The following is a 14,219-nucleotide window of genomic DNA, read 5'->3' as shown; positions in this document are numbered from 1 at the left end:
TCTCACGTGAGATGATGGCATCTGTGTCGATGATCCGGCACGTCTTGCAGAGGTTGCTGTGGCAGGGTTGTGTGGTGTCTTGGTCACTGTTCTCCTGAAGGCTGGGTAGTTTGCTGCGGACAATGGTCTGTTTGAGGTTGTGTGGTTGTTTGAAGGCAAGAAGTGGGGGTGTGGGGATGGCCTTGGCGAGATGTTCGTCTTCATCAATGACATGTTGAAGGCTCCGGAGGAGATGCCGTAGCTTCTCCGCTCCGGGGAAGTACTGGACAACGAAGGGTACTCTGTCCACTGTGTCCCGTGTTTGTCTTCTGAGGAGGTCGGTGCGGTTTTTCGCTGTCTCGCCAAGGCCATCCCCACACCCCCACTTCTTGCCTTCAAACAACCACACAACCTCAAACAGACCATTGTCCGCAGCAAACTACCCAGCCTTCAGGAGAACAGTGACCAAGACACCACACAACCCTGCCACAGCAACCTCTGCAAGACGTGCCGGATCATCGACACAGATGCCATCATCTCACGTGAGAACACCATCCACCAGGTACACGGTACATACTCTTGCAACTCGGCCAACGTTGTCTACCTGATACGCTGCAAGAAAGGATGTCCCGAGGCATGGTACATTGGGGAAACTATGCAGACACTGCGACAACGGATGAATGAACACCGCTCGACAATCACCAGGCAAGACTGTTCTCTTCCTGTTGGGGAACACTTCAGCGGTCACGGGCATTCGGCCTCTGATATTCGGGTAAGCGTTCTCCAAGGCGGCCTTCGCGACACACGACAGCGCAGAGTCGCTGAGCAGAAACTGATAGCCAAGTTCCGCATACACAAGGACGGCCTCAACCGGGATATTGGGTTCATGTCACACTATCTGTAACCCCCACAGTTGCGTGGACCTGCAGAGTTTCACTGGCTGTCTTGTCTGGAGACAATACACATCTTTTTAGCCTGTCTTGATGCTCTCTCCACTCCCATTGTTTTGTTTCTTAAAGACTGGATTAGTTGTAAGTATTCGCATTCCAACCATTATTCATGTAAATTGAGTCTGTGTCTTTATAAGTTCTGTTTGTGAACAGAATTCCCACTCACCTGAAGAAGGGGCTTAGAGCCTCGAAAGCTTGTGTGGCTTTTGCTACCAAATAAACCTGTTGGACTTTAACCTGGTGTTGTTAAACTTCTTACTGTGTTTACCCCAGTCTTTTCAGTGCCAGAGTGTAATGCCAGACCCTATAGAGGCTATTTCTGTCCAGAATGTCTACAGTGAACTATGCACATGCATATTCCAAAACTTGCTGTCCTATTTACCCAGTAATAGTGGTGAGCGTTGCTAGCTATTGTGATGTATGCTTGCATGCCAGTGTAATGTAAAGGTGCCCAGCAGAGGAGGGTTAACTTAATCCTGAAGAATGGCACTGCTTACAGTATGATGTATAGAGTCACATGGTATGTGACTCTTAGAAGACAGTCTAGAGGCAACACTCTTAAGCAGGCAGCCTACAGGGTGAAGCAGCAACATGCGTGACCATATCCTGGACTGGTAAATAGTTCAAGGCTACCAATAAAGGGTTCATGTTTAACAATAGAAGTCTCAAGATCTCCTCAATGAGGCACCTCCGTGACAATAGCCTTGACGTTATGATTTCTCAGCCAACATTACAGAAACAGATTATCTAGTCGTTTACCACATTTCTGTTTGAAGGAATCTGTTGTCTACAAGTTAGTTGCTGCACTATGACAGTGGTTGCACTTTGAAAGTACTTCCCTGACCGTAAAATTCTTAAGAATATGCTGTGGTTGCAAAAAGCTCCATGTGAATGCTAGTCTGTCTTTCCTTTCACGAGTTAACTACAATGCTACTGTAAAACCAATACAGCAAGTACCCATTTATTGTTAATTACCCATTTGTGTAAATGTACAGTCGAGATCCTCAAATTGTATATGCTACATTGTTGGCATGGTGGGGCAAATCCTTAGTATGTTAATGAGCAAATAGCTGGCAGCAATTTTTCTTGCCCACTTAGTTCATATTTTCAGAGAGGAGAAGTTACTTTTTCACAAGGACAGTGATCAGTCACTGAGACGCAATTCAAACATGACTGGGTTGATTCTAAGGTACAATAGCAGAAGTAACTGGAGTAAAGTTATTGCTGGCAAAAGCAGCAGGAATTCCTCTATTATTATGCAATTCACCCTCTGAATTGCAACTTGAAACTTATACTCTCTTTGTTATCAACAATATTTCAAGCTGTTTCTTGAAAAGTAATTTAAGCAATGGTAATTAGCTTTAATATTGTTACCTTTTAGCCATCAATAATCCTGTAACTAATTTCAACTTGGCAAAGTGTCTACACGTCTGACATTGGTAAAATATTGTTTTTGTAATTTCAGGCAATAGGAAGCCAAGAGATTTTCAGCCTGTGGTAAATACTAATTTCATTGCTTTATAAATATAGATAATTTAAAATAATGTAATGCTTTGATACATGAAACACCAGATGTTGTATTTTGAAATTCTACTTCATAGAATCCCTACAGTACAGTTGGAGACCACTTGGCCCATCGAGTCTGCATTGGCTCTCTGAAAGATCATTTTATTCAGGCCCATCCTCCCCACCCTATCCCCATAATCCCACGCATTTACCATGGCTAATCCACTTCACTAAGGGGCAATTTAGCATGACCAATCCACCTAACCCGCACATCTTTGGAACACCCGGAGGAAACCCACGCAGACACGGGGAGAACGTGTAAACTCCACACAGGCAGTGACCCAAGGCCGGAATTGAATTGGGCCCCTGGCGCTGTGAGAAAGCGGTTCTAACCAGTATGCCATCATGCCATCGCTAAATTCAGTTTATTTGACGAGAGTATCTCTAGAAATAAAGAAAAATTAAGATTAAAAAAATGGGAATTTGAAATCTTCAGCATTTGAAAGACACTGGCAGTCTTGACTGTAAGTTCATAGAATCCCTACAGTGCAGAAGGAGGTCATTCGGCCCGTCGAGTCTGCACTGACACTCTGCCAGAGCATCCTACCCAGGCCTTGTCCCCTGACTTATCTCCGTAACCCCACGTTTTTACCCTACTAATCCCTGTAACCTGCACATTCTGGGACACTAAGGGGCAATTTAGCATGACCAGTCCACCTAACCTGCACATCTTTGGATTGTGGGAAGAAACCGGAGTAGTCGAAGGAAACCCACGCAGACACAGAGAGAACAGACAAACTCCACACAGACAGTCACCCGAGGCTGGAATTGAACCCGGATCCCTAATGTTGAGAGGCTAAGTCTATTTTGCAGTTCTTTTTTTATCCATGGGATGTGGGCATTGCTGGCAGGGCTAGCATTTATTATCCATCCCTAATTGTCTTGAATTGAGTGAGGGCATTTAAGATCTGAAGTCACATAGGCCAGAATGGGTATTTATGTCAATCGACATCATAAGGCTTTTAATTCAAGGTTTTTATTAAACTCAAATTTCACTATCTTCCATGGTGGGATTCGAACCCTGGTCCCCAGAGCATTAGCCTGGTTCTCTGGATTACTAGTCCAGTGACAATACCACAATGCCACCACCTCCTGCTGTCTATGATCCATTTGCTGGTCATTTCCACAGTAAAGTTACATCACTCGCAATTTTATTTGCTAACAATAAATGTTTTGAACCTATGTCTAACACTCTGGGCGTTTCAAAGTCATTTCCTTTGACTCAGCATATCGAGTCCGATGGATGTGGCTTCAAGTTTCACTGCAGAGGCTGGAACACAAAACCCAGGCTGATGTTGCAGTAAATCTGTTAATGTTGTGATATTTCTTCATCTACTGATTTGTGTTTCTTCTTTACAGCCACTGAATCCACCAGATGGTAATTATTTACTGACTGAAATTATTGTTAACTGAGCAGTTGTAATATGAATATATTTTTGATCTACTGACCCATAAGTTGCACGCGTATAGAGTAAACTCAGAATCTAGTTGTTGGGCGTGATCTTACCAGCCGTTTACTGGCACTGTGAGGCAGCAGTGTTAACTACTGTGTCACTGTGCCACCGCTAAACTCAGTTCATTTGATGTGAGTAGCAATAAATAAGATTTATAAAATGGGAATTTATTTCCATTGCAGCAAGGAGGGAGAACTTAACGCTCAGCCGAATTTCCGTTCACTACTGTGGGACCAGAAAATCCCGCTGGACAGAACGGCTGGAAAATTCTGCCATTGTGTCTCCAGACTTTCGATAGATATAAAGTAAGCTTATTTATTAGTGTCACAAGTAAGCTTACATTAACACTGCAATGAAGTTACTGTGAAAATCCCCTGGTCGCCACACTCCGGCGCCTGTTTGGGTACACAGAGGGAGAATTTAGCGTGGCCAATGCACCTAACCAGCATGTCTTTCGGACTGTGGGAGGAAACCGGAGCACCCGGAGGAAACCCACACAGACACGGGGAAAATATGCAGACTCCACACAGACAGTGACCCAAGCTGGGAGTAGAACCTGGGTCCCTGGCGCTGTGAGGCAGCAGTGCTACCCGCTGTGCTACTGAGCCGCCCACGTAGCTCTAGCTTGTGGGTGTCCCATTATGTCGGAGGTTCACCTTGTCTTTTATCTATTGCTCTCTACTTAGGCTTAGACTGAAAAATCTTGCTGTAAATGTAGATGTCATAACATAAATCAGTACTCTGCATTGTCTCTTGCCGATTGCAGTATGCCATCATGCAAACCAGCCTCCCATCCATTGACTCTGTCTACACCTCCCGCTGCCTCGGCAAAGCAGCCAGCATAATTAAGGACCCCACGCACCCCGGACATTCTCTCTTCCACTTTCTTCAGATTCTCTTCCACCTTCCACAGGTTCAGATGGCTCGATTGAGGGTTACAAGTTAGCAAGGAATGAGCTGAAAAAAGGGCTTAGGAGAGCTAGGAGGGGACATGAGAAGTCCTTGGCGGGTCGGATCAAGGAAAACCCCAAGGTTTTTTACTCTTATGTGAGGAATAAAAGAATGACCAGGGTGAGGTTAGGGCCGGTCAAGGACAGTAGTGGGAACTTGTGTATAGAGTCAGTAGAGATAGGCGAGGTGATGAATGAATACTTTTCTTCAGTGTTCACCAAGGAGAGGGGCCATGTTTTTGAGGAAGAGAAGGTGTTACAGGCTAATAGGCTGGAGGAAATAGTTGTTCGGAGGGAGGATGTACTGGCAGTTTTGAATAAACTGAAGGTCAATAAGTCCCCTGGGCCTGATGAAATATATCCTAGGATTCTTTGGGAGGCAAGGGATGAGATTGCAGAGCCTTTGGCTTTGATCTTTGGGTCCTCACTGTCCACGGGGATGGTGCCAGAGGACTGGAGAGTGGCGAATGTTGTTCCTCTGTTAAAGAAATGACCCTGGTAATTATAGACCGGTTAGTCTTACTTCGGTGGTTGGTAAATTGATGGAAAAGGTCCTTAGGGATGGGATTTACGACCATTTAGAAAGATGCGGATTAATCCGGGATAGTCAGCACGGATTCGTGAAGGGCAAGTCGTGCCTCACAAATTTGATAGAATTTTTTGAGGAGGTAACTAAGTGTGTTGATGAAGGTAGGGCAGTTGATGTCATATACATGGATTTTAGTAAGGCGTTTGATAAGGTCCCCCATGGTCGGCTTATGATGAAAGTGAGGAGGTGTGGGATAGAGGGAAAGTTGGCCGATTGGATAGGTAACTGGCTGTCTGATCGAAGACAGAGGGTGGTGGTAGATGGAAAATTTTCGGATTGGAGGCAGGTTGCTAGCGGAGTGCCACAGGGATCAGTTCTTGGTCCTCTGCTCTTTGTGATTTTTATTAATGACTTTGAGGAGGGGGCTGAAGGGTGGATCAGTAAATTTGCTGATGACACCAAGATTGGTGGAGTAGTGGATGAGGTGGAGGGGTGTTGTAGGCTGCAAAGAGACATAGATAGGATGCAAAGCTGGGCTGAAAAATGGCAAATGGAGTTTAACCCTGATAAATGTGAGGTGATTCATTTTGGTAGGACAAATTTAAATGTGGATTACAGGGTCAAAGGTAGGGTTCTGAAGACTGTGGAGGAACAGAGAGATCTTGGGGTCCATATCCACAGATCTCTAAAGGTTGCCACTCAAGTGGATAGAACTGTGAAGAAGGCCTATAGTGTGTTTGCTTTTATTAACAGGGGGTTGGAGTTTAAGAGCCGTGGGGTTATGCTGCAACTGTACAGAACCTTGGTGAGACCACATTTGGAATATTGTGTGCAGTTCTGGTCACCTCACTATAAGAAGGATGTGTAAGCGCTGGAAAGAGTGCAGAGGAGATTTACCAGGATGCTGCCTGGTTTGGAGGGTAGGTCTTACGAGGAAAGGTTGAGGGAGCTAGGGCTGTTCTCTCTGGAGCGGAGGAGGCTGAGGGGAGACTTAATAGAGGATTATTAAATGATGAAGGGGATAGATAGAGTGAACGTTCAAAGACTATTTCCTCGGGTGGATGGAGCTATTACAAGGGGGCATAACTATAGGGTTCATGGTGGGAGATATAGGAAGGATATCAGAGGTAGGTTGTTTACGCACAGAGTGGTTGGGGTGTGGAATGGACTGCCTGCAGTGATAGTGGAGTCAGACACTTTAGGAACATTTAAGCGGTTAATGGATAGGCACATGGAGCACACCAGGATGATAGGGAGTGGGATAGCTTGATCTTGGTTTCAGATAAAGCTCGGCACAACATCGTGGGCCGAAGGGCCTGTTCTGTGCTGTACTGTTCTATGTTCTATGTTCTTCCTTCGGGAAAAAGATACAAAAGTCTGAGGTCATGTACCAACCGACTCAAGAACAGCTTCTTCCCTGCTGCCGTCAGGGTTTTGAATGGACCTACCTTGCATTAAGTTGATCTTTCTCTACACCCTAGCTATGACTGTAACACTACATTCTGCACTCTCTCCTTTCCTTCTCTATGAACAATACACTTTGTATAGCCCACAAGAAACAATACTTTTCACTGTATACTAATATATGTGACAATAAATCAAATCAAATACAATTTTCTAAAGTCCATTAGACACCATTATTCCTATTCTGCTGTCTGCATCAATGTAACATTGTGGTTCACTTGAATGCAACTGACAACATTGAATAGCTTATTTTCCTAGTTTTACACCTTATCTCTATGTAGGAAACCAGCATTGACTTATTCCCATCCAGTAGAGACGTACAGATTGTAATGCACTCATTCCAATGTTTACACTCCTGGGACGGAATTTTATGGCCTCGCTCGTCCTGAAACCGTAAAGTCCCGCCTGAGTCAATGGACCTTCCCATGCTCCGCCCTTCACCTGCTCCAATTCCTGTGGCGGGCAGGCCGGTATAATTCTGGGCTTGTGGTGAGTTGAGGCATTTGTTTCCATAGGGATAGCTGCTGAATGCTTGTAAAGAGTGGGTTGGATATTATGTTTAAAGTGGGGGAAGCATTCTCACCCAGTGGAGTTATATCTAATTCAAAAGTAAAGTTTCAGTTGCTTTTGGGGAACAATTGGCGTGGCACAATGGTTAGCACTGCTGAATCTCAGCGTCAGAGTCCCGGGTTCAATTCTGGCCTTGGGTCACTGTCTGTGCGGCGTTTGCACATTCTCCCCGTGTCTGCGTGGGTTTCCTCCGGGTGCTCCGGTTTCCTCCCACAGTCCAAAGATGTGTAGGTTAGATGGATTGGCCATGCTAAATTGACCCTTAGTGTCCTAAGTAGGTTAGGTGGATTAGTTGGGTAAATAGGTGGGATTACAGTCATAGCATCTGCTTGGGATGTTCTGATGGTGCAGACTTGATGGACCGAATAGCCTGCTTCTGCAGGATTCCATGATTCAATTCTATGAATATGCATTGGAAGTTGGTAATCTGTAAATCAATTAGAAGTCCATTGATGACCAGTATTGGCTATTGACATTTAATCTTGGATCACAGTTTAGTGCTTGTGCACTCTCCATTAATTTGCTTTTGGTAAGTACAGGGTGGCACGATGGCACAGTGGTTAGCACTGCTGCCCCACAGTGCCAGGGACCCAGGTTCAATTCCCGGCTTGGGTCACTGTCTGTGCGGAGTTTGCATGTTCTCCCTGTGTCTGCATGGGTTTCTTTCGGGTGCTCCAGTTTCCTCCCACAGACCGAAAGACGTGCTGGTTAGGTGCATTGGCCATGCTAAATTCTCCCTCAGTGTACCCGAACAGGCACCAGAGTGTGGCAACTAGGGAATTTTCACAGTAACTTCATTGCAGTGTTAATGTAAGCTTAGTTGTGACAGTAATAAATAAACTATAAAACTACTGGAGTTGAGGTAAAATAAGGTAAAATCTTTTCCCGACGGTGTTGGGGAGGTGGTGCACGGTTGAAATGAACTCCTCTGTCTGTTTCAATAATTTTACGTTGGTAAAATAACTAAATCTGTGATAGTACCTGCAGTTATCAGCTGAGATTGTCTTTTGTCCATTCACAAAAGTTGCTGTGAGTAACCAGTTTAGTCCACAACTTAGGACACCAAGGGCGTCACGGCAGCACAGTGGTTAGCAGTGCTGCTTCACAGCTCCAGGGACCTGGGTTCGATTCCTGGCTTGGGTCACTGTCTGTGTGGAGTTTGCACATTCTCCTCGTGTCTGCGTGGGTTTCGTCCAGGTGCTCCGGTTTCCTCCCACAGTCCAAAGATGTGCGGGTTAGGTTGATTGGCCATGCTAAAATTGCCCCTTAGTGTCCTGAGATGGGTAGGTTAGAGGGATTAGTTGGTAAATATGTAGGGATATGGGGGTAGGGCCTGGGTGGGATTGTGGTCGGTGCAGACTCGATGGGCCGAATGGCCTCTTTCTGTGCTGTAGGGGTTCTAAGATTTCTAAAATTTCGAAGAATGTTAGAATCCTAATTTTAACCTGGAGAGGCATTTTTGTAGAGCTGCAGGTATTGATTAAGATGTCATGTAAGTGACCTTGCAAACAAAGGTATATTTTGCAACTTACCAGCTTTTATTTCCATTTCAGCCAACAAGCAGTTTCAGGAGGTAAGCAGTTGTTTGTTATTGCATAATAAATAGAAGCTATGCTCAAAACTGCCTCTTAGCAATTAGTCAAAACAACAAAGATTTCTTGCCCGATTGCAGGGATGAGGAAGGGAGCGGCACAGTGGTTAGCATTTCTGCCTTACAGCACCAGGGACCCAGATTCAATTCCGGCTCAGGTGACTGTCTGTGTGGAATTTGCACATTCTCCCCGTGTCTGCGTGGGTTTCCTCCGGGTGTCCCGATTTCCTCCCACAGTCCAAAGATGTGCGGGTTAGGTTAATTGGCCATACTATATTGACCCTTAATGCCAGGGGGATTGGCGGGGTAAATACGTGGGGTTATGAGGATGGGGCCTAGGCGGGTTTGTTGTCGGTGCAGGCTCAATGTGCCGAATGGTCTCCTTCTGCACTGCAGGGATTCTGTGATCCTTAAAAACAGTCCAAAAATATGGCATTGAATTGATAACGCAGTGTCGGATGGTCCGCCACTGCCCTTCCCAGGGCAACTGCAGATGTGCAATAAATGTATCCTTCCCAGTGATACCCACTCCCTGAGGGTTAATGAATAAATTACCAACGCCACTGACCTCCTTAGCAATTGGAAAATCTTCCCTGTGCAAAATCATAATTATGTATTCCTGGTGGGGAGTGCTGCTCACATGGAACACTGATCAGGAAATTCACAGGCCTGGGGCCTTCATATCCTGTCCATGTAAATGAAAGGCTTAAATGTCAGAGGCAGCAGACCCTCAATTTCACATCCAGTGCTCCTGGTCAGCATTTCTCACTGTGGGGGCGGGGAGGCTTAGTCAGGTAACCAGTAATTGTGCGATGAATATTGTCACAGAAAAGTTAAGATGCACCAATATTCAAAATTGGTAACAATCAGCAAAAACGCAAGATACTTCACTAGCAAATGTTAAATGATATTTTGTCTGTTTGTTGCTGTTTGGGACTTTCCTCTTATTTTCCCCTACATTAGGAGTAGGTAACCGGTGCAGGGGCAGCACTTTCTGAATTCTTGTCGTGCTTTTGAAAACCACACAAATGATTGGAAATTCCCTTCACACTCCAACACACTGATTGCAACATTTTGTAATGCTTGGTTACACTCTGTACAATGAGCTATATGTATCTGGGACCAGTTTGAGGGCTGAGTTGAATCTTGGATCTCGGGTGTCCTGACAACCATCATTCCAAGTTTCTCCACTGCACCTTGATCCCAGTTTTGGTTTTATACCATATGGTAACTCGTATTAATTATTTTCCTCTTTATTCTTGCAGGTACCAGGTACTGTACGCTGTCAAAAACAATCAGTGCACTTTCTCATGGTTCCGTTTTGGGTCCAGCTTAGGCTATATCCTTTTCAGTAAATAGTCGCCTGGAGACGTGCAGGCTTGCAAGGGACTATTGCAATGAAAATGAATTAATGTCACTCTGTAGTGTACTGATCATTGTTAATATTAACAGCTAGTATACGATAGAGGAATGATATAGCAGTTTGTCTTTTACCTTCAGCAAGTTTATTCTACACACAGCTCAGCAGCAATATAGGCTGGATTTCTCTGACCTCACCTGCGGCTGGGATTCTCCGGTCCCGCTGCTGTGAATGGAGATTGGGCTGAGCGCCAAATTCTCCGTTCTCGCTGGCAGCTGTGGCGGGGCGCAACCGTAGACCAAATGTTCCCCCTTGTGGGGCAAGAGGTCACAGGTACAGGTTGAGAGGCGGTAGATTTAAAACGGAGATGAGGGGGAACTACTTCTCGCAGAGGGTGGTGAATTTGTGGAACTCGCTGCCCCATAGCGCGGTGGGGTCCCAATCATGAAAAAAAGGAGATAGACATATTTTTGATTTTAAAAATGGGTTAAAGGGGTATAGGGAACAGGTGGGGAGGTGGATTTGAGATCAGGAAGAGATCAGCCATGATCTTACTGAATGTCAGAGCAGGCTCGAAAGGATGAATTACCTACTTCTCCTAATTCCTATGCATGACGTTGGAGGATTCTGGCCATAAACTCCATGTGGTTTCCCCTCTATTCCCTCTTCCCCTGCCCCGCCCCGCCACAACTGTTCCAGCTGTGACATTTATACACCTTTCGAGGTTGAGCCAATAATCATCACCTGGCTTTATTAAGGCATTCAGCTTTACAATGTGATTGCCAAAGCATGGTTTTTATTATTTGTTCAAGGGATGTGGGCGTCACTGGTTGGGCCAGTATTTATTGCCTGTCCCTAACTACCCTCCATTTCAGAGGGTATTTCAGAGTCAACCACATTCCCATGGGTCTGTAGCCAGACCAGCTAAGGATGGCAGATTTCCTTCCTTCGAGGACATTAATGAACCAGATGGGTTTTTACAACAATCGACAATGGTTTCATGGTCATCATCAGATTCTTAATTCCAGATTTTTACTGAATTTGAATTTCACCATCTGCCGTGGTGGGATTCGAATCTGGGTCCCCAGAGGATTACCCTGGGTCTCTGGATAACTGTGGTTAAAGGGACAGTCCTGTGCATGGCTGAACAACCAATCAGAGAGCTGCAGGGTTAATGGACCACCTGTGTCAGTAAGGTGTCTGATACCGCTACAGCAATACAGAGGCCTGAGCCAGTTGTTTCCAGAGATATTTTTGGCCACTTAAGCAGAACAGGATGACACAGAATTGCAGTTGACCTAAGTTTCAACCGGTTACTTCTGTGCTGCTAACCCGTGGGACTATACAACCCAGAACAAGACCATTCAGCCTATCACATTAATGCTGGCCCTTTGCCAGAGCAATCCCAAACAAATCCTCAAAGCAGATTGTGCCAAATGCTGACAATTTGCAGTAAAAATAGGAAGTGTTTAAAATACTCCACAGGTCTGGCAGCATCTGAACAGATGAGAAACTGAACTCACCTTTCAGGTCAATGACCTTTAGTCAGAACTCTTGAAAGTTCCGAGTTCAGTTCTGACGAAATGTCATCGACCTGAAACATTGGCTGGGACTTTCCCCTCCCAAAATTCTCACTCAAAATCATCCGGCCCTTTTGCTAGTCTGTCACATTTCTATCCCATCTGTGCTGATTCCTGCAATGGGCGGGGTTAGAATGTTTAGGCCATTAACTCTGTTTCTTGCTCTGCGATGCATCCGGACCCACTAAGTATTTCCCAAAATGGATCCCACCGCCCTGCTCTTTCTCCACATCCATGCGTCCATCTCTTCAAATATTTCCCTGCTTCCCTCTTAAAAATGCAAGGTCCCTGTTTCAGCGATGACTCATCCCGAGGTAGGAACGGTGTAGAAAAGGTGTGGGCCATTTTGCCCCCTCAAGGCTGTTTTGCCATGTGGAGAGATCATGGTTGATCTGCCACCTAACCCATAGATCCACCTGTCCCCCACATAGTCCCTGCATAAAGAAATCTCTCCGAGATTCACTCCTCTGTGTGATATTTTAAATTGCTGACCCTTGGCTCTTCAACCAGAGATGGATCTCTGCTGCATGGTGCTGCTCCAGCCTTGGGGATGTAATGCAGCAATAAAGTCTGCACCCAGGGCACTTAACATTCCAGACTATTGCTGAGAGCTAGCAGGCCCTTTATTACTGTTACCCCTCGCCATTGGTGCCCTGACAGTTTGATTCAATTTAAAACATGAATAGCAATGCTGATGCATTCCCCAAATGTAGGTCAGGATGGTTAGTATTCTGCTGTTCTTCAGGTTAAGGGCAGTGCATTATGAATAAATAAATTGACTTATCCGTTTATTAGCTGCCATGGTGTAGACTTATATTGTCAACACACAATTACGATGACTACTCTTCTGATCATAGACTTGGATTGGGATTTTCTGGCCGCACTCGCCCCAAGGCTGGAAAATCCTATCGGAGGCCAACGGACCTTTGCATGGCGCATGGTCCATGTCCCACCTGCTATGATTCCCGTGGTGGGTGGGACAGGAAAATCCCGCTCTTGGTTTCCACTTAATCTTCCACTGCAAGCTCTTCCCTTCCCTCCCTTCACTGCACTGAAATAGGACTTATTGTATCATCTTAACTCTAGCTCGGTCCCTCACAGGCTCTCAAAGCTAGAACTTCATACTCCCAGCTGCTTTTCTTGCAAGAGCCTGCAGGAACAATGTAACTAGTGCCATCTAATCATTCCATCATTATGCCCCTATACTTGGTCTTCTGTAGGAGGCAGAATGTACAGCACAGAAAGAGACCATTCAGCCCATCTTCTTGTTTGTGCTCCACTCCACATAAGTCACCCACTATGGTCCATTCCTCCATCATCCAAATACCCTATCCCCTTCTTTATGACCCCTTTCCATGAAAATGCAGGAGACATAGCATCTGCCTTATTACCTTCTCTTGGTACTGGGCCTTGGTGAGACCACACCTAGAGTATTGTGTGCAATTTTGGTCACCTTATCTAAGAAAGGATAGGTTCACCATACTGATTCCCGTGATGACAGGATTGTCGTATGAGGAGAGATTAGGTCGACTAGGCCTGTATTCACTGGAATTTGGAAGAATGAGAGGACATCTCATTGGAGCACATTAAATTCTGACAGGCTGGTCAGACTGGAGGCAGGGATGTTGTTTCCTCTGGGGTGGGTTGAAGGGGGGGGGCGCGGTCTAGAGCAAAGGGTCATAGTCTCAGGATATGGGTAGGCCATTTAGGATTGAGTTGAGGAGAAAGTTCTTCACTCAGAGGGTGGTGAACCTGTGGAATTCTCTGCCATAGAAGGCTTTGGAGGCCAAATCACTGAATATATTTCAGGACCTGGATTTCTAGACACTAAAGGTGTCAAGGAGTGGGGGAGGAGGGGGGGGGGGGGGCGTTGCTGGAGTATGGTGTTGAAATAGAGGATCAGCCTTGATCATGTTGAATTACAGAGTAGGCTCGAAGGGCCAAATGGCCTACTCCTGCCCCAATTTTCTATGTTTTTTTCCTCACTGTCCAAGGCCCCAAACATTCCTTTATTCCTTTCTCCCTCCTGCTTATCTCACTTTCCTTTAAATGCCAATTATCTCAACTACTCCAAGGGGTAGTGTGTTCCACATTGTAACCGGAGTAGGATTTCTCCTGAATTTCTCTCTCTGATTTATTGGTGACTGCCTAGATTTGGCCCTTGGTGTTAAACTCCCGTCACAAGTGGATATCTTTCTTTGTGGAGTCTATACTGTTAACCTGGGC

At 45.5% G+C, this 14,219-nt stretch overlaps 2 protein-coding genes across 4 annotated transcripts in view; both read left to right on the top strand.

The window, feature by feature from the left end:
- Positions 1 to 14,219, top strand: part of lipf (lipase, gastric) — a 911,257-nt gene that overhangs the window by 307,834 nt on the left and 589,204 nt on the right. The window lies entirely within an intron of this gene.
- LOC144500524 (tumor necrosis factor receptor superfamily member 6-like) overlaps positions 1 to 14,219 on the top strand; it is a 42,899-nt gene that overhangs the window by 23,411 nt on the left and 5,269 nt on the right. Inside the window, exons 7-10 of one of the 2 annotated variants that reach the window (XM_078223575.1) lie at positions 2,395 to 2,426; positions 3,855 to 3,873; positions 9,016 to 9,035; positions 10,319 to 10,757. In XM_078223575.1, coding sequence (XP_078079701.1) covers positions 2,395 to 2,426; positions 3,855 to 3,873; positions 9,016 to 9,035; positions 10,319 to 10,408 — 161 coding nt within the window. In that variant the 3' untranslated portion in view covers positions 10,409 to 10,757. Of the gene's footprint in view, positions 1 to 2,394; positions 2,427 to 3,854; positions 3,874 to 9,015; positions 9,043 to 10,318; positions 10,758 to 14,219 lie in introns of those variants that run through there. The other variant, XM_078223574.1, reaches the window with a different exon arrangement.

Source organism: Mustelus asterias, chromosome 11, assembly GCF_964213995.1.
Source record: "Mustelus asterias chromosome 11, sMusAst1.hap1.1, whole genome shotgun sequence".
Classification (NCBI taxonomy): domain Eukaryota; kingdom Metazoa; phylum Chordata; class Chondrichthyes; order Carcharhiniformes; family Triakidae; genus Mustelus; species Mustelus asterias.
The sequence above is the reverse complement of the archived record's forward strand: the minus strand, read 5'-3'. Positions and strand labels throughout refer to the sequence as shown.